This window comes from Zeugodacus cucurbitae, chromosome 5 (genome assembly GCF_028554725.1).
Source record: "Zeugodacus cucurbitae isolate PBARC_wt_2022May chromosome 5, idZeuCucr1.2, whole genome shotgun sequence".
Classification (NCBI taxonomy): domain Eukaryota; kingdom Metazoa; phylum Arthropoda; class Insecta; order Diptera; family Tephritidae; genus Zeugodacus; species Zeugodacus cucurbitae.
Window position 1 is genome coordinate 68,831,468 of NC_071670.1, and position 21,418 is coordinate 68,852,885.

At 35.6% G+C, this 21,418-nt stretch overlaps 1 protein-coding gene across 1 annotated transcript in view; it reads left to right on the top strand.

Annotated features, from left to right (window-relative positions):
• The window catches only part of LOC105215363 (uncharacterized), a 109,151-nt gene extending 88,058 nt beyond the window's left edge, over window positions 1-21,093 (top strand). Inside the window, exons 4-5 of the mRNA XM_011189229.3 lie at window positions 12,403-12,783; window positions 13,559-21,093. Of these exons, the coding sequence (XP_011187531.1) occupies window positions 12,403-12,783; window positions 13,559-14,398 (1,221 nt within the window). The 3' untranslated portion in view covers window positions 14,399-21,093. The remainder of the gene's footprint in view (window positions 1-12,402; window positions 12,784-13,558) is intronic.
• Window positions 21,094-21,418: the final 325 nt, after the last annotated feature.

Here is a 21,418-nt window from a genome sequence, read left to right on the forward strand (position 1 = left end):
TATGGACTACTACTCACAGTTACTCTTTCAAAACTAATATAGTAAAAATATTTGAAGATTGAACTTCTTTATACCGTCTTAGGTTCACTTTGTAAATTATTTTATTTAATTACTAGCCAACTGCTCTTTCTAATATTTTGACGATTTTCAGTTTCAGATAGAGATTCTCCATCACGGAGTCTTTTTGATACAAACAAACGGAAGTCTTCCATAAACAGGAAACATTTATGTTAAGCCCTAAGCTGTTTCCGTCACACAGCACTTTCTGGAGTGTTCCGGCAACATAGTTATCCATATCCGGTTCCGGGTGCCCCATTTCCGGTTCCGGTAAAATCATATCCGGTTACCTCATGAGTTCAATGACCTCACGTGATGGCATTTCAAGATCACGTGATATTTTTGTTTACAGGTCAATGACCCCGCCCAGATCACGTGATGTCACATCAAGGTCACGTGACATTTTCGTTTACATTTTTGAGTGAGGTCAATGACCGCACAATGATCACGTGAGGTCATTTCAAGATCACGGGATATTTTTGTTTACATTTTTGAGTGAAGTCAATGACCCCACCCTGAACACGTGAATTCAAGGTCACGTGATGTCCTCCATTTTTGGACTTTATAAGGAAATGCCTGAAGAAAACGATTCCTCAAAATTTCATTGACATAGCTTTAGTAGTTTATGAGATATGGCAAAAAAACTTAGTAGGGGACGGGTCGAGGAATCACGACTACTTTACATATAACTCAATTTTGAATTCCATCTGTTTCCTTCACTTTATTAAGTACTAGCCGGTCGCTTGGCTTCGCACGGGTTGAAACAAGCAATTCAAATGTTTCCCGTTTCTTGCGTGGGTTAATTTATAAAAGAAAAATGAAGAAAATTCGATCATGAAATTATATTTAATTTGTAATGAGCTAAATCTTGATTACGACCTCTAGTCTTTGGTGTCCGATGTCTTCCTCTGGGATTATGAAGCGAGCTTATATATTTCTAATATTTTGACGACTTTCAGTTTCAGATTAAGTTTCTCCATCACGGAGTCCTTTTGATACCCTCACCTGGGAACTATTTCCAAAAAGTTTAGATTCTATCAATAAATATAATTGTTGATCAAGTCTACACATCAGTTCGAATTCCATTCACAATTATTTTCAAATCCCTTTAAACTACTATTTCTTTGATTATGTTTCTAATCAAGTAAAAACAACTGACAAATAACTATCCTAGAAGTGTGTTTTCGTATAAAAACATGTTCCACTGCAACTCTCATAGTTGTAATTTAATAATTTCTGTCATCTGGCAACATTGACAGATGCGCATGCAATTCGTAATTTCATTTAATGTTAATTACAAATGCGAATATGTGGATCTGTCGCCAACGGCAACAACAACCACACACGGCTGCAGTTGCAGTACAATTTTCATTAATTCACTGTCCTAATTATTTGCTGTTCTCCCCGGTGTAACGGTGAATTTGCATTAACGCGTACGCAATTAAAATATACGTTTCGGCGACAGCTGTGTATCTACATTTGTTGTTGTTGTCAACATTGTTGTTGTGGCAAGTGTTGTTCATGTGTAGTGTTGTTGCATTAGAAGTAACACCTGTTTTGAATATATCCAGTGGGAAAACTACATATTGATTGACCAGCTGTCTGACGGGACATTTGATTAGCTGCCCGACCGTCTGCCAGTTGTTTGTTGGTTCAAAGTTTTTTCTTCTCCAAAGTGCGCAAGTGTGGTCAATGGCTGCCGATGATGCTGCACTGTAAAAGGTGGTTCGAATGCATTTTATATTTAATATAAACAATAGAGTGATATTAGGTTAGGTTATACTATTTTGACTGAATTTACTGAACTACTTCAATTTTGTGCTTTGCGGTACCATAATTCTTGAATTATAGAAGGTGTGATAACTTGAAGACTTTTCCCGAAAAATCTGCTAATTTACAATTTTGAATACCAAAAAATATGCCTGTGAAATTTAAGAAATGAAAGACTCGAGATGTGTCAAACTTAGTATTGTTGAACCGACAAGAGATGTATTTCATTGATTCCTCCATAGTTTAGGTGCCTCGTGTCAATCAGACAGTGACTAGTCCAGATTCCTATTACTGGAATTTATGTTTCTGAGTGTAAAAAGTTCAAAATTATACGATTATCCCCGGAAGAAAATACCCTGCAATGACTTAAAGTTCTATGTTAAAGCAAGTTTCAGGTAATCAAGGTAACTCCTACCAGCTCTCAATATATTAATAATGAAATGAATGTGTAATTTTTAACGACATCTCCAGTTTCATTCTAACAATTATCTGTAACTTTCCAACGACCTTATACTCACATGAGTTCCATTACTAAATAAGTCGATATTATAATACCGACTTTTCATAAGTCGGGTTACTAGGGCCATTTAGCATACTGTGCCCTGATTCTATCTGAAGTAAGTTGCACCTTGTAGCAAAGTAGACACAATTTTTTTCAATTAGCCAGTGTTTGAACTACCCGTTACTGTAGCCTACAGTCATATACATGTGTTCATCTATGATTAAAGCGAGCAAATACATTTGTATTTTATTAATCGTTGTTGTTGTCTGCAACACATAATGAGCCATGTAAAACTGACCATTTGTAATAAATTACCGTAATTGCGCGTCATTAAAAATTCACCGTTCATTCTACACAAGCAGTCAGTTAGTTTGAAGTTTTTTGTGCACCGCTTTGTTTATTTCATGTTTATTTCAGCACAATTGCAGCTTTGTCTGCAAATTTATTGCTTTCATTGAACACATTTGTTTGTTTTCCTTTTTTTTTGGAGTTTGCATTATTCGGCTGTCATTAAGTGCATTTTTCAAATGAATTTCTATTGATTTTAGCAACATTATTTATTTTGTCGTTTTTCGACATTTATTTACTTGCAATTAATAAATGAAAACATTGTGATAATGAGCCGCGTCGGGTCGCCTCGCGCTTAACCACTCAGCGTTCTCATTAGAGATTAATGCAAGCCACCCAATACCTTCATAAACACATACGTGGACATATGCGGGTTGCAAGTACTTGTTGTTAGTGCTTGAGTGTGTGTGTTTAATATGCATAATAAATACTTCATGCCGTCTGGCATTTGATTTCAATTGGCTTACGGCGTCAGCGGCAATTGACTTCACACTGGCATAATGAACGGCACCGTCGAGAATTGAATGTTGCACGATGCATGTTATATGTATATATATGCTGCAACTGCTGTTTGTATTCATTACCATATAACGGTGCTTTGTCATTTTACAACAATTTCATTGCAATTAATTTCAATGATAGCTTTTTGCTGGCAAATCAATTGATTGCTTGATTGGTAACTATGCGAGCGAAATTTGCCGTTAAACAGTTTGCTTTAAATGTTGCACATTCTGTGCTTTTATCAAAAGGTATGTATGTATATGTATGTGTGTGTGTGTGTGTGAAATGCATATTTGCTCAACTAATCAAGCATACTACGAACAAAACACGTAAATGTCCACAGCAATTTACGTAATTTAGAATTACCAGTTGCTATTCAACGGTCTGTTTCAGCGGCTTTGTTGGGAAACTATACATATTATATGTACATATATTGATTGATATCCAAGAGATGTATGTATTAGGATAATAAAACCTATATGCTTTGTCAAAATAAAGATATTTGAATAAAGGGCTATAATTATTGTCTGTATAAAGTAATTACTGTTCTATAGACTTACCAATAATGAGCGTAGAACTTTCTGATAGTAGTGTGATTCCAAATTCGTCAAATACAACAATAGTCAATCATTTTATTTTTTAATTCTTACCATTGTCAAAGTTTCTTAGATCCTAAAAATATTATTTCAATATATAATGCTAATTTTAGCTTCAATTAATGAAACACTTTTTCAATATTTTATTAAAAAAAAAATAGTTTCCAATTTATGGCTTTGCTATTATGCAAATTTTATATTAAGAATCCTTGATCTTGATCGTCAACTAATAACGCCATTTCTTGAAGTGATGATGGTTCGTGGCATGGTCTTGCTAAAAGCATTCGCTACTTAGATTATCGACATTGACATTCCACAATCAAAAATTGCTATACATTTGACCCCTTTGAAAGCCGACAATTGGCTCCATCTTCGGTTAAGGAAAAGTGTGGTATGTCAACTCTAGGTAGAAAGTATTCATAATATATATGTAGTTACAATAATATATTTAGTGGTTAAATCGGTAATGACTGAAACTCGGCTTTTCATTTTTTCAACTCAAGTTTAGTAGAGTTGAAACGGGCTTCCGCACCAACCCGCAGTCCATTGTGGCCTGTTTATTTAGAATGGGTTTCGTTACAATTATATTACCTTCCTCAATGCTCTACATTACTCGTTACAAGACCGCCCAAATGTCATTCCTCCTAAAAGTATGCATAGAGTCCGGCCTCTAGTTCCCGACTTTTACTGACCAGTTTTTTTTTACAAAAATTTTGTTTTTTATTATTCACAAAATACGTGAAAATGTCTTAATAACATGCTAAAAAGGTGTTGCTAAATACGTACTTTAGATCAAAGGAATATAATATAAGGAAGGAATTATAATTTTGTGGTATTGTTCTGATTTCCTTGAAACCTACATACATTCCGTCTCAAGCGTTAATGTTTATGACCCACAATATTAGCGAAATTAAGCGCCAACGGCATTTTGGTAGCTAAAATAGCGGCGCTTTGCTCCCTGTTATTAACTTTATTTCGGTGGTGGAGCTTGCATGTGAGAAGCAAATTTAACTTTATTGCAACTTTCACACGCTGCGACAATCTTTTAAGCTTCGAAAGTTGTGTTTCGTTTATTATATATTGTGTGTATATTCTAAAGGTTTTCAGCTAGAAGTGTGAATATTTATTTACTAACAACATTCTTTAACGGCTAAGCTATTCAAAGCGTGTTTATGACCTCAATTTGTGAAAATTTAAGTAAAATTGGCGGAAGAAAGTTAGTACTGGATTAAATCTTAGGAATGTGTATAGGCTTTGTACTAAGAAGATAGTTAAAATTAAATATTTATAGCTATCGAATTTTAAAGAAAAAATAAGTACTAACCTGATACATCTTGCGAGCAGTATGATTAGATGCTTTGGATAAGCAAAGATTTTGAATTTCTTTAGCGAGAGTTAAGTACGTGACTTCTGGACAAAATGTTATAATTCCGATCTCGAGAAATGCAAGTTTTAAAAACTTAATATTGTACCTTATTTATCAAGTCATTTCTATGTATGTATGTACTTCTCAAGTGTCCCAAGAGAACTCGAGGGTTGGTCCACCTCAAATGGTGTGAAATCCCCTCTAATTATTTTGGGTACAGAAGAATTTATTTATATGTATTTCTAATTATTATATATACATTTATACATAGACAAATCAATATGCAGATTGTTTCTCCAAGAAAAAAACTGACACCTCCAAAACCACTCGAATTGAAAGTAATTAATCACTGAAAATGCTAACGATAGGAAAGCACTTCACAAGTGCATAAGTACAAAGTTACATATTTGCATACCTGCCTGTCTGTAGAGCGACCCCCACTGGAAGCAGGCTGCCATAGTGATTTGCGATATTGGCTGAGGAGCCAGCAACAATTGCGAACTCGAACTAAGCAAAGCAACCCACAGACTGGCCACTCAGCCAGCTACTTAGTTGGTTGTTTAGCAAGGCACACCAGCCAAAAATCACCACAGCTAGCGACTGCTGGCAAGCGAGCTAACTCATTTGGCCACCAACTGGTTTTGTTCGATGCTCAAGCGGGGCTTGGCACATTGGTAAATATTGTTAATGCCTTAACTATATTTGCTTATAATATTATTTTTATTGCCGTGCAAGTTGCTGCAGCGGCAATACTTTCGGTTTATGCATCTTCAGCGAATTCATATTTGTAGTTTTTCTGTGGCACACATTAATAATTTAAAATGCCGCTATGCATTGTTGCTGGTGCAGGCGTTCGCAGCAACCAACAGAGGCTCTCATATGTGTGTATGTGTGTGTGTTGCTGCTTGTAATCACAGCTTGTAGCACGATTGCAGACAACAAACAAGGCGAGTCAACAGCAAGCGGATGGACCCCCTGAAGGCTGTGCGGACAGCAAGACCAGCGCATTGAGCAGACAAAAGGCGACAGACAACAAGCGGAGCTCCGTCGCGTTGGACTGTGTGGCATCACCAGCAACAACTATTTATTTATTTATACGAGTGTCATTGTTGTTGCCGCTAAGCTGGTGCTTTGGCTGGTTTGTTTTATGATTTTGTCTTTTGGAAAATTTTGCATTTCATTTCGACAGCCACACTCTCATATGTATGTATGTAAATGTGTGCCGGAGTCATGTCTTGCCGCTGCACAAAAAATATTTGTTTTCCTCATGCATTTTTATTTTTATTATATATTTTTGTCTATGCCTACCTGCCACAATGCCACAGCCAATTCAACGCTTCAACACTTGCCCATCTGCGGAGCGGCGCGAACGCCTCTCCCTCTGCTGAGCTCCATTGCTTGTGTTCGCGTTCTGCGCGGGTGACTGTGTGATTTAGGGGCACAGCTGTGCGACTGCAGGAAAATATATATATATTATAATATGTAAATACATTAAAAGCGTCTCAGCTGCGCTGGTGAATGCTCCACTCACGAGTCCGCAGCTCCGAGAGCTTATTACCCACTTTTAGTTAACTACAGTTTATTATTAATTTTTTCCGCCTGCAAACGGGGCAGCATGAGTGAAAAATTAAAAGTGAATGCCACAGTGGGTAACACAAGTGCGACCGTGTTGCCAGCTGAGAATTTTTCACAGTTTCACAACACCATGTCTCACACACTCGTGCTCTTGAGTTCAGCATTGCGTTTTGCACTTAGCAAAGATTAATGACTATTTATGTTTATTTAGCAATTACATGGGTTTGTCGCGCGCTCAATGGTGTTCTTTTGGCTACAAGTGCAGATATTTCATATTTCAAATTTTTCAATTAATTTTTAAGAATGGTGGCCTTCATCTATCAAGTGGTAATTGTGTTGCTTTGAGTACAGTTAAAATGAGAATATGAATATAATATGAAAATATAATCAGGTGTTTTCAACTTTTTCTTTCTCATCATCAAATCGAAACCAAATTGGGCTTAAAGTAGAAGTCTAGTGATACCAGCAGCGATACCAGAACCGTAGGATTTAAGTAAACGGACTGTAGCGGAGTTTAATATTCGACCAAGAACAAACAACTCGACAACATTTTTCACAAATTTTACGGAATATTTTTTGCCTCTACAACAACAACAATTGCAAAAAATATTTTCTACATTTGCTCTTCTGATCTCTTATATTGTAACAAGTTTGAAAAAGGCCACGAAAGAAAGATATCCGTTATAAAATCTAATCTAGTTTTAAGCAACTCGCGAGTCGCCTTCGATAGCTGTAATAATTTTCTTCTATTTATATGCTTATGATGTTCTCTGTAATATTTTAATTGGTTCAAAGCTGTAACTGGCATTTGTTCTAACACTTTATAAAAAAAAGAATAATTCTGTAAAGAGAGAGGGTACTATCTACAAAATTTTTGGATTTATTTATCAGGGTATCACTAACCTCAAAGATCTTCGGTTCTTAGAAAATCCTTCGATCTAATCCTACCCATAATTTTTTAATATTCTTTACACTGCGAATTCGGTGATTTTTTTTTATACTCTCGCAAAAACTGTTGCTAAAGAGATTATTATAGTTTTGTTCACATAACGGTTGTTTGTAACACCCAAAACTAAACGAGTTAGATATAGGGTTATATATACCAAAGTGATCAGGGTGAAGAGTGGAGTTCAAATCCGAATGTCTGTCTGTCCGTCCGTCCGTCCGTCTGTGCAAGCTGGAACTTGAGTAAAAATTAAGATATCTTTATGAAACTTGGCACACTTATTTCTTGGTACCCTGGAAAGGTTGCTTTCGAAAATGAGCAAAATCGGACGACTGCCACGCCCACAAAATGGCGAAAACCGAAAACACATAAAGTGCCATAACTAAGCCATAAATAAAGCTATTGAAATAAAATTTGGTATGAAGGATCGTTCTATGAAGGAACATATTTGGATGTAATTTTTTTGGGGAAGTAGGCGTGGCCCCGCCCCCTACTAAGTTTTTTGTACATATCTCGAAAACCAATAGAGCTATATAAACCAAACTTTCTGCAGTCGTTTTTTTTGCCACTTCCTAATACAGTCCAAAAATGAAAGAAATCGGATAATAACCACGCCCACCTCCCATACAAAAGTTAGGTTGAAAATTACTAAAAGTGGGTTAACTCACTAACGAAAAACGTTAGAAACACCAAATTTCACACAAGAAACGGCAGATGGAAGCTGCACTCAGATTTTTGTACAAAATGGAAAATGGGCGTGGCGTCGCCCACTTATGGGTCAAAAACCATATCTCAGGAACTACTCGACCGATTTCAATGAAACTTGGTTTTTAATAGTTTCCTTACATCCCAATGATATCTTGTGAAAATAGGCCAAATCGCTTCACGACCACGCCTTCTTCCAATATACCAGAACTTTGAAGACGATCTGAATCGTTTACTTTACAATATATAAAGTAAGCACAAGTGAAGATATCGGTGCAGAACTTTGCACAAATTCTATGTTAATAGTGTGGCAGCCCCATTCTAAAAATCGCCGAAATCGGACCATAGGTCAAGGCCCCATATATCGAACATGAGGACCTCGGTGCTTCTAGCCTAATATTATGGTTTCCAATTTTCAAAGGACTTTATACAATATATAAGAGGAATATGTGGGTCAAATTGTGTATTATATAATATAAATATAGTTAAATAATTAATAAATTCCGAGAGTATAAAATGTTCGGTTACACCCGAACTTAGCCCTTCCTTACTTGTTAATCTTTACTTTTGTTCCTCAGAAAGTCAGCTTTATTTACTAGATAAAATATTATTATTAAATGAATGAATGGGATGTTCTCTAACTTCAAACAAGTACCTCGTTCTTACTCTATAGTAGAACATCCTGATCTATCATTGCCACATTATATTGATTACATCTGGTTGACCCTGGCGACACAGTCGTTTCGATTATAATACAAATTTTAATTGTAAATTTAATTCAAATACATCACTCAAATATCTATGAAAAATTTCAATTCAAACCTATAGGTAATACCAAATCTTCAAGACCAAAGGTATACAGTATATAGTAGTTTGCGCTTAAACTAATAAAAATCAGGGCTCTCTGAATCAGTATAGCTGGATCTGGTAAACGATTAAATATTGTTTCGGAGCTAAAAAAACCTAATACAATCTATTATATGAGCAAGAACTTCAAATAATTAAAAAATAACTGTGTTTTGGAATTAAGTTGTCTAAATCTTAAAAATCTAATATACAAAAGGGCCATACGTCAATATGGCCATACTCAGGCCTTATAGCAAAAAAGTCACCAAAAAATACTGATTTAAGTGGGGAAAATGGCAATCAAAAAGCGTTGAAGCAGAAAGCAAACCTCAAATTGCGAATGATAAAAAATTACACTTGAAATCAAAATGGAAATAAAAAAGTTAAAACTAATAAAACACGGAAAAGGCAAACAAACGTAAATTGGTGAGCAACAAAAACCGCAAATCACATAAATTATTGCAATAAACAAACATAATCGTAATAAAGACGATTTACGAGCACAACTTAAGGCAACACAAGCATAGAGCACACAACCGAACAAACAAACAGCCGCACAATTATACAGGCAAACGGAGAGACAGCACAACACAGACACAAGCGGAGCTTTATAAATACAGGAATACAAGACAGATACATGAGCCGTGAACAACGGCGGTGAAGAGGCAGCAGCAAGCTTTGCTTAAACAAATAAATGTCTGTTTGTGCACATAAATAACAGCGGAGAAATTGGATGGCTTAACTGGGTTGCCTGGAATGCCAAGGCAGGGGTGGGGGAAGGGAATGCCAGGAGTAGTTTTTGATTGGAACACAGGCAGGGTGCTGTGGCAGCTCACACATGCTTTCATATATATATGTATATATAGTATGTCTAGGGAAGCTGTGTGAATTCATATGGGTGCATTTGAGGCTCGAACTACACTACCTGGCACTATTAGTTATTTACCTCGCTCGCATTACAGCAACCGCTTGTGCCGCAGACAACCACAAATCGGCGCTACGCGAAAGCAATTCGAATTAATAAAAGTTGATATATGATCATGTGAAAAACACAACTTACATACACATATGCATATACATATATTCATGCATATGAGTCCACCTAAAGAAGCTGGCTTCATGGAACCCTCAACCGTTCTCCAGCAGCCGAAGCAGGTGCTGCATGGAGGGGCATTACTTGCGAAAATCAGCAGCAAGTAAATTGTGAAGCGTACATGTAGGGCTGCTGAAGGGAAGGCATGAAGGAAATGTGCCTAGGAGTATCCGCATTTAACTAGCTGGCTATCTTTACGCCAGCAAGGAGCTGGAAAAGCGTGGACAAGCAGGATATGAAAGCAATGAGTGGAGCACAGAGTCTCTCTGTATTAATATTTATATACATATATCCATGCGTGTATCTTGTTTGTGGATTGGGCGCCAAGGCGACAGTGGCAATTTCACATTCGCTGATTGCTTTGTATGCTGCGGGCAATAAGTCATTAACCAAAAAGCAAATGCAGGGATTAGCTCAAAAACAAATATGCTAATAATATTCGCTGTATATTTTTTGTTTTTGTTTTTGCTTTTGTACTCAGCCGCAGGCGTGCATGTCATTTGCGAGCGTAGTAATATTTATTTATTCGCCTGCTGTAAGCATTACATGTGTAAGTACGCACAGATTACAACTGCGAAAATATTAATAAGTATGTCAGCGTGTAAATAGTTGCGGGCATAAGCAACGCCAGCCTCCACTCCTAAAACTAATTTCGGTAAATATACATATATTCATATTTGCTTGTGTGGAACATATGCGAGAGCTCTTGCGCTGTGAATTAAGGAACTAAAGTTTTAAATTGATTTTTGGCGTACAGAACTTTTCACTTAATGCGATTCTGTTAGTTTTGCTATTCACTTAGGGAAGTTGTTGTGCTTAGAAAATTACATTTCAGCTCATTATTGTCAGAACGTGATTAATTACAGTAGACTGCAAGGCAGAGAGTGCGCTCAGTGCGTCGGTTCGTTGGAAGTAATCACAAAGGCAGTGAGTACATATAGTAATTTCTTAGCTGTTCTATGAAATGAGTTGTTGAAAGAATTTATTGAGAATGAAGGCATCTTATTGTATGAAGAAGAAGAAGACAGCTTACTTATTTACTTATATTAATCTTATATTTTCAATTTTAAATGAGCAGCAAGGCAACTCAATAGTTAGTTGTAGTAGTGAAATATGTATGTACATATATTATATGTAAATAGTTTTTAGAATAATGGCACACTGATATATGAAGCACACATATATCATCCTCGTATGCGTATATCTCTTAATGATTCATCACTTAATTACTGCAAACATTTTATCACTGACAAATGTTTATTAGTCCTTCATAAATAGATCTGTTGCTGGCAGATTGTGTCCCATATGACACGCAAAAGTACAAAATGAAAATAATTAATTATATTGTTCACATTCAGCAGCTTCTCAAAAATATACTCGTAAAATTCTTGTTCAAGTTCATGCATAATCTCCCTGAATAAAGTCTAAAATGCCACTGGGAAGTTTTTTAATAATTTAATGAGATTGACATGCTTTTGAACAACACAGTGATATCTAAGCGTTGCATGAATAATTTCGCGAAAAGACTTGATTCTAGCAGTATTATATATTTCTCAAATAATTTGGTGCTACTGAGGTGACAGATCATTGACGGATGTTGTTCTTGACTCATTCAGGTTACATATGATCAACTTCCGTGGTAATGACGCCAAAAAATTCTCACATTTTTCTCTGATAATATGCGAGCCACAATCCATATGATCCATAAATTTGATCGAGAACAACGAAATGCCAAAGCATTATTATAGAGAGAGCTAGAAAGGGATAGAGAGAGAATTTGATCTCAAATGTTTTTTTTTACTAATTTTCCTGATACTGTAACTAGAAAGATTTCGAACAACAGCGGACACTATCGAGACACGTATAACTATTCTCATTGATCGTATGCTTAAAATCGTATGCCAAAAATCACGAACATTTTCAATATTTCCAATAATCAGTTACTTCTGAAATTTCAGCGTATAATGCACCACCTCCGGAACTGTATTTTCGCTATTTCATATTAAAATAAAAAAAAAGATTTTACTTTTACATTCTATTTCCAGACTTAAGTAAAACAAAAAGTTAAAAAAATTATCCTTTTCTTTTTATTTACAGTGCTATTTGAATTGTGCAACACCAATAACTTCGACAACAACAACCACAACAAGTGTAACTACCACGCTGTCAACAACTACACCCAATGCAGAAAGACGTCAGTTACAACAACAACAACAATTACAAACCCAACAATCATCCAAAATTAATAAGCCAATTCAGGAAACTTGGACGTTGCACACAGTTTCGATGTTGCAACAAGACTCATTGGTGCTCGTCGACATCGCCTGGGATGCGCTAAATACGCCTAATCAGTGTCTCATCAGCTGGGAGGTATCCGGCGGTGGACTGATGGGTAATCTTTTGACCGAGTCATCGAATGTGCAGTTATCGCTGTGGCCGGACACAAAGTATCGCGTGAAGGTCACCTGCAAGAATAAGGTGAGTTCAGGAAAAATATTTATTTTTACTAAATTTAACGTAAAACTATAGCTACTTGTTTGAGACAAGCTTTTAAATCATTAACTACCGCATACGCGTCGCTTGCCACATGCCACTGTGGCACCATCTATCGCTTCGGCGAATTTTTAATAATTTTTTTCGGTAAATATTTCCGCAAAATTCGGAAAAATACGTGCTGTCATGGCCGGCATGATGCATGCTCGCGATAAGCGAGCTAGTGTCAAGTGTGCGCCACAGCTGCTCGTGGGTGTAGCGTTAATTGAAAGACGTGGAAAATGCTGTTAGAAACGCTTGGTGCTGTTCACACAAATTGCTGCCTCGTGTAGGCGCGATAATAAATGAGTTTTAGTCAGAAATTTGAAAGTAATTAAATTTGTTGAATGGCAGTAAATAATTGGAATGCGAATTGAATGGCTTTCAGATTGTTAGTTAGTTAAATTTTCCGAGCGAGACTTTGTATAGTTGTGAATAAGGTTAGAATGACAGTCAAAGCGGGAAGTGTATACAAATAGGAGGAGCCTACAATATAGTTTTAGCTTTAATTTGAGAGATCTGCTATAGCATCCTGATAGCTATATGTTGACTCTATATGTCGGTATATGTGGCAACCTACAAACAAATTTAAATAATCTATCCAATTATTTTCCTTATAGCTTTCAGATAGATCAAGAGTTTCAATCATTAAAAAATATAAGATTACCTCTCAAAGAGATCTTTTATAATATTTCATATACATTTTCCCTTCATCCCACAGCTCACCGGTTTCATGTCCCGCTCGCTGCCACTGAGCATTGACACATCCGAGGCGGTGATTGCGCATGACCATAGTGGCCAACATAAAACTCAAGCTCCCGATGCCACATTAATCTCGACAACAACGATCGACAGCAGAATATACGCACCCAACAAACACGAACAACAACCCCAACACATTACCAACAATGGACTCGAGCGCAACAATGACGATATGGACGCAGACAGCGTCTCGCATTCCAATGGTTACATTGCTGCCGACGTCGATAACACCGCCGTGTTGCCATACGACGAACACGATGATGATCACGATCAGTCCGTTGAAGCGTTGAATAGACACAGCAAGTTCATTTTCAACTGGCACTCCGATGATAGCGACATCAGCCTGATTGAACCGATGCACAAACCCGATCTGAACATGCTGCACACGGCCGTTATCGATATGCACAAGCCAATCATTTTCGGTTTGTTCGCGGGCATCATTATGCTGGCGTGTGTGTTGTTCGCGTTGCGCTGCATGCTGCGGCGCCGGCACTTGGCGTTTGAGAAGTCCATGCTAATAGCCGAGGAGGCTGCACATGCGGTCATGTCGGTGGCGCCTGCCGAAGTGGCAATGCGCTATGCCAACAACAAGGCGGCGGCACGAAAAGCCATGGAGGGCGGTAGGCCTGGTTGCGGCGTAGGAGGTGCTGGCGCGGCTGCTTTTGCAGGCGGCGCGTTGGGCGCGACGTCGCTGGCCTATCAGCGCAGCAGCGACGAGGAGGAGGAGTACGAGCGCGGCGCCGCGGAGGAGGTGTGTAGTAATCCGGCGATTTGCTCGAGAAATGCGCTCAAAGTGTAAGCGCGCTCCGAGGGGAGTGTGCGCGTCAGTTAGTCAGTCAGTTGGAGATGGAGTGTGGGGTAAGCCGTGGCGTATAAGTGACATGTATTGATTGAGATTAAAACAGGAATTAAGTAACACACATATACTACAAAAACAAAAAAAAAATAAAAAATAATATATTAAAGACGTAAGCAGAAAGTAAGCTTATTGCTTAGGCATACAAAAGCAAAAACAAAAACAAAAACAAAATACCTATATAAATATCGCTAGTTTTGTAAGGACAAGCATTAAATTAGGTCTACAACTAATATGTATAAATATAGAGCGTCTAAGTGCAGTGCGTTGTCGTCAAACTAAAGTAATTTACAAATATATATTCTGTAGATGTTCTCGACTACTTTTTGAGATAGACATAACCTACAATTTAAGCCAGCATATTTACCTAGAATATGAACAAACAAACAAACAAGCAAATAAGCTAATGTGTAGTCTACTTGCGAGTGCAGTCACACTCGTGCGCATAATATCAGCATTTAGTCTACAAATCAATATTCATTCTAAATAATCTAAATAATCATGTGTTGCGAAATTACGATGCATTTATGTGATGCCAAGTTGAAACTGTGTGTGTCCACGCAGTGTGGGGCACGCACACTACATACATAGCATATGAATACATATATATATATAGAACTACATATATATATTTATAGACTAAATAGAGTTAAGTTTAATATGCGAAATTCCATAATTCATTATTTACAGTCGGTTGATTGCATTCATTTGCGTTTGCATTTTGCTGCAATTAAACAGTTATGCATGCGCTATGCTGTATGATTGGGCTGTGCGCTTATAAGCATGCGTGAGTGTGTGTGAGTATGTATAAAAGTGTGCATGTGCATGTGTGCGTGTGTTAATTTGAATGCGCTTGTGCAAGTTTAATTACTAGAAACTTCAACTGACAGCAAATGGGAGTATGTGCATATGGAGTATGCATGCATTGAAAATACATATACAGTTATAGAGTCTAAGTTTTGTGAGCTTTCAAGTTGAAGCTTAAATTGTATATAAAGCAAACCATATAAATGCCGTTATATTATGTTAATTGCTAGAAATTTTGTGTGTCAGCAGTTGGCGTTTGAACCGCTGGTTCATAGAGATCAAATTGGAATGAAAAATAAAGTGTTTAGTTTGAGATGAGGATTCTTCATGGAAATTTTGGAGTTTAATATTTTAGCACAGAAGAGGTCTGATACATCCTTTTATTTATTTTTTGGATTCTTTTCAACTATTTTGTGATAAAAATAAGACGGATTTTACATAATTTCATCTATTTAAAAAGTAAAAGCGCGCGATATCGATAGTTATGGGCGGATAGTATACCATGTATGAATTAAAAGTGATGGTCTGAGACTTGACCAACTCTTCAGTATCTGTCTTTACTTCGTATTCTTATTTTTTCTAACAGCAAAAAATTCAACAAAAATATTTTGTCTTTCAAAAATGTCTTAAACCCGGTAGAAACATACTCAAATGTTTATTTTACAAAAGCAACTGTTTATTACATACAGATTAGGGGAATTTCACTTTTTAAACCCTTAAAACATCAACTGCTGACAATTCGATATAAATTTACACAAAAAAGAATTCTGAAAATTAAAAAAAAGAAAATACAAATATAATTTTAAATAAAATAAAGTCAAAAATGTACGTGAATAATTATTTTCCATTTAAAATACTCATAATGTAGTGGTAAACTTAATTGCTCAATTTGCAATACGATATGTACTATGTGCTTTGCTTTTTAACATTTGACTTCGGCTTGTTGCTACTTTAGAGACTATGCTACGCAAATCAAACATTTTTTATATAAAAATTAAATTATATAAATGTCAAAACCCCCTTACTTGCCCCATAGGAACCCACACATTAACACTACCTACCAAGCACCTCCTAAAGCACACACACCCAACTTCATTTATAAGTGTCTTCAAATTTTCCAAAAAGAAAAAAACACAAAAATTGAAAGCTTCCAAAAAGAAAAAAGAATTAAAAAAAGATAAAAAAGCGCTGCATTCGAGGAAAAAGCAAAAAATCATATTATTTTTTCATTATTCTAGAAGGACGCATAATCAAAACTAAGCCAATTTTTTAGTGAAAATATTAATGAGGAGAAAGGAAGGCAAGGCATTAACAGCAAACATTTTTTAATATGTGTGTATTGGTGTGCAAATAATTAGATGTTAAAAACAAAAACAACGCTTGTTTACAGATTATGTGCTTTATCAAGCGGGGCTTATTCGGGTGGGACATGCGGTGGTAATGCCAGCAGTATAGTTTGAGGTACTACAGTGCGTATGAGCAACATTGGTGAAATGTTGCAGAGAAATGTTGCCGAGAAATGTTGCTCAAATGTGTCAGATAGCTGAGCCGGCTTGAATTTCATGCTTTTAAATGGTAAAGCGCCCTACAAACTGCAAGCCACCGCCTCCCGCCCTCACATACACACACAACCATTTTATACATACAAACAACACAAACATACATTTTGGCATGAAACTCAAAACTTTAGGCATATAAATTATAAGGCAAAAAATTAAAAATTAAAAAAAATATATTGAACAAAATTCAAAATTTAACCGTAATTGTATTAGAGAAAAAAAATAAATGAAAAAATTAATCAAATTAAAATTACATAAGTACGCGTATATTTGTACATTAAAATGAATGTGTAAAATTGATGTGAATTTGTGTTTCCGCTAGTGCAAAAAACACAACACCGACAACAACAACAACAAATAAAATTTGAAAAAATTGAAATTGAAATTAAAAAAGAGACAAACAAACGAACGAACAACAACAACTGAAATGCTTCCTTTGCGCAAGTGTGTTGCATGTTTTTTGCAAAGCAACCACGTAAACACAAATCAACAACAAAATTTAAGCAAAAATCAAAATGATTTAAAAAATTAATACGATACGAAAAACAACAACAAATGAGCACGTCGATATTCCTTATTAAAAACAAACAAACAACAATTGTATGTATGTAATGTGTGAATAAAGCGACGAAGCACTTTCCACACAAGCCACTAAAGCGCTGAGGAGAACTACTTTTTTTCGGCCATTCTTGTTGGTGTGCGGTGCGGAAAATGCGGACAACGCTGCTTAGTTAAGTTTTTTCTAGATGCTATTATTTTGCTTTAAATGTTTTTTGCTTTTTTATGTGTGTATTCATTTCTCATATAATATGTATAGTAGAAGAGAGAGAGAGAGAGTTAATTAAAATTAGTGAATCAGTAATTAATCAAACATTTCGGCTAAATAAGACAAAATTTTTCATATAAGGTGTATCAAAGTAATTAGGAGAAGCTTAAAATGCAGTTAGCGTGCAAAAAAAATTATAAAAATATTAATAAAAAATTTAAAAATTAATCAATCAAGTTTGCCAAATTATTGTATAAATCAGCAGTAATCAAAAATTAACCCCAGTCGCTTCCATTTACCGATAAGTATGGCGTTGCGGCAAGTTATAGAGTGGAATATGCAGGAATGAAGCTTCTGTTGCATTGAAGGTTTTACGACCTGACTAATGTAATAAAATTATGGAAATAAATTTATTGCATTTAAGAATTTAATAAGTAATATGACTTAATTGAGTAACATAACTAATTGCACAATTTGCTAATTGACTAAATTAACTAATTGAGTCTAAATTAACTAATTGAGTCAATTAATTAATTGAGCAATTTGACTCAATTAAGAAACTGACTCCAATCTCCGTGGAAGAACTCTCCAGCATATCCATTCGACTTCTTGCCAGCAACAAGCTTGCTTTATGAAAAAAAAACTGCACAAAATCAAATGACCCCAACCACAAAAATCCACTGCACTACCAAATTCCCAAGAACTTCACTAAGTCCTTACCTCCGGAGAATGTACATACAAGCTGAATGAAAACAAAGAAACGAAGCATAAATTGATTGAAGTGAAAGCAACATTTCTATGCGTTAGTTACTGCCAATATAAGAAGGATTAAGAGATTAGCATTGCCACGAGACTTTCATTTAAGTAATGCCCGCATTCATGCGATCTTACAGGCGATACATACAAAGATGTATTTGCATTGAAATTGCTTATACATTCATGCGTTCAACCATTTTTGCATAGATTCATTCGCTTTTGCTTTTAACCAAAATATGTATCTCTTTGTATGCTTGAAAGAAGGATTGTATACATCGTAAAGCATATAAAGAAACAGCATTAATTATATTAATATAAGGGCGTACGAATGCATTAATTCAGACACAACATGCGTCTCATACAGTTTATACAGCCACATAAGCAACACTGCGTTCAATCACTGCCTTCAATCATCGCATATTATATTTGTATATATCCGTGTATGTGTTTTTGGCTTCAACGGTATTTAAACGCCCATTCATTCCATAAATCCATATGCATTTTAATATATGTATGTATGCTTGTATAATGCTTTCATTCAAATATTCAATCATTTAATCAATTATTCAAGATATTCACTCATATTCTCATTGACATTTAATAATTCACTTAGTAGTCGCAATCGCATTGAATACGCATCTGTCATATGTATGTATTGCGTGCAATAACCAACAACACACCATTATACATTCAAGCAATTCATCTCAGATAGTAAGTAGATAGTATTAACAGTAGGATAACCGTACATACCGAACACTATTACCACTACATAAAGCATAATCATAGATAACGAAAACACATACATACAATATTGAATATTGAATAAGCCAGTATTTGATTGCGGAAAATATAATAGTAGTATGAGTATATACCGCTGCGTACTATTCATCATTCATGCATGCAACAACAAAATATAGTTCGTAGCATGTTAATACAATATCTGTGTGATACACACACTCTACTACAACATAAGTGATTTTTCAAAGGTTATTGAGCAGTCATTTTACAAATAGCTACAAACACAGGCCCACAAAAGGTAATCATACAAACTAATTTATATACAATACATATATGCAATAGAAAATGGGTTAAAATGCAGCAAATGGTCGGTGAGGTTGAACTCTGAGATATAATTATGATTTGCACCATTAATTTTCTAATTGATTAATTTGAAATAGCACTTAAAGAGAGGTAAAGATGCAGCAAACGAAGCAACATTGTGTTCATGCAATTATCTTTAGCATACCTTTAGGCTGCACTTAGTTTTTTTCGTTCGGTCTTTGTTTAAGTTCTCAAACGGTTCATTTAAAAACTGTGTTTGCTAAAAATTTTCATTTAAGAAGTTTCCAACGTGCAAAAATATATTTTCAGAGGATATCTTTGAAATCTATTATTATATAAAATCAAATGCAGCAAGTTTAAGTTGTTATATAATATTCCTTTTCTCTTAAGAGAAATATCCTTCTTATGATTGTAGATTTTAGATAATTTTATTAGAATCGTTTGTGTTCCGTGAGCTATATAATTTTTGGAACCGTGAGACACCCTTTCTTCGTTGGATTCATTCCTATGAATACATATGTCTGATAGCAGATCTCGAGACCTATTCAAAATTATTCATTAGAATTGTTTTTGAGTCCTAAAATAAAGGTTAATAGTTCCTGAATTGGAATTAAATGCGAATTTACCCTCAGATTGTATTAGAAATGTTCACAGTTGTTTATACTTTTTTATTAAAACCGTTAAGTAATTGGTTTAAATTAACGAATTGCCAGTGATCTCCACCTCATAAAATCTACTTCACTGTCCATTTGCCGCATTTATTACACAAATCCCGCTCAACTTACGAAACAGTCAATACAAAGTGAGACATTTTACTAATAACTATAAGAAATAGACCTACAAAAACAACACAAAATAAATAAATACTAAATGCTAACTACAATAATTCGCAATAAAATTGTACTGTAGCTAAATACTATTTAGTTAATAAGCTAAACAAAAGCGTATTTACATACTTAAATGCCGCATAAATAACTAAACTATTAATGCAAAATAACTGCAAGCATAACGGCTGAGAAGGCTAAATTAACTGTAAACCATAAATAAGACTGTAAATATTAATTTTATAATTCTACATAGAAGTAACTAAGAACACCCTAAATTAATAAATAACTAAATAAAGGAGTTTAATTGCAAATGGCAAACAAATGCGAAATGCTTAGCTGCTGGAGCAGTGGGGTCAAATGCGACGCACTGTATTATTTGCGAACCGTTATTGGAGGTATGCAAATGTGAGAGAAGAAATTTAAACACCTTGCATCACACACACAGGCAGTTATATGCTGAGAGAAGTCTGTGTGGCCGTTGCTGCGCCAAAGGACATTAAATTCCACTCAAGCAAGCGAGCGCACGAGAGTGTGGCAAGTGTTGCCTGTATGTGTGTGTATGTGGCAAGTGCTTTTAGTGGCGCAACAAATAATGCAAATTTCCGATGTGTGCTTGCAGATTGCGACTAATTGCAAATGCATTAAAAGTGTGACACATTTTGTAGCTGGAATATATGCGAGAGCAAAAATATCCAAAATATTAGTTAATAATGCATTAAGCAGACATTAGGCAGCAACAACAACAAATTGGCATTAAAACCACTACTTCTGCAAGCACACATACACAAAGGCGTGCTTACTAGTTACTAATACATTATGAAGTAGAAAATATTTCATTTCCGGCATGCTAGTGTGTGTGTGCCAGTGTGTGAATAAATTAATAAACATGAGCGCGCTGAGCATAAGCCGGCTAAAGAGTGTGTAAGCTCCATTGTTTTCAGCTAATCGGCAAATAATCAGAAAATTGCATTTTAAATTTAGTTTGCAGAGCAAACACAGACACGCACACACACACAAGTAAATGACAGCTGAGTGTGCGTGTGTGTGAAAATGTGAAGAGAATATATATATATATATATATATATATATATATATACACCATTCTATAATTAATTAATGCTTATTATTGTAAAATATAAAATATTTTCAATTAAAATAAATTATAGAAATTATATTTGCTGCGTTG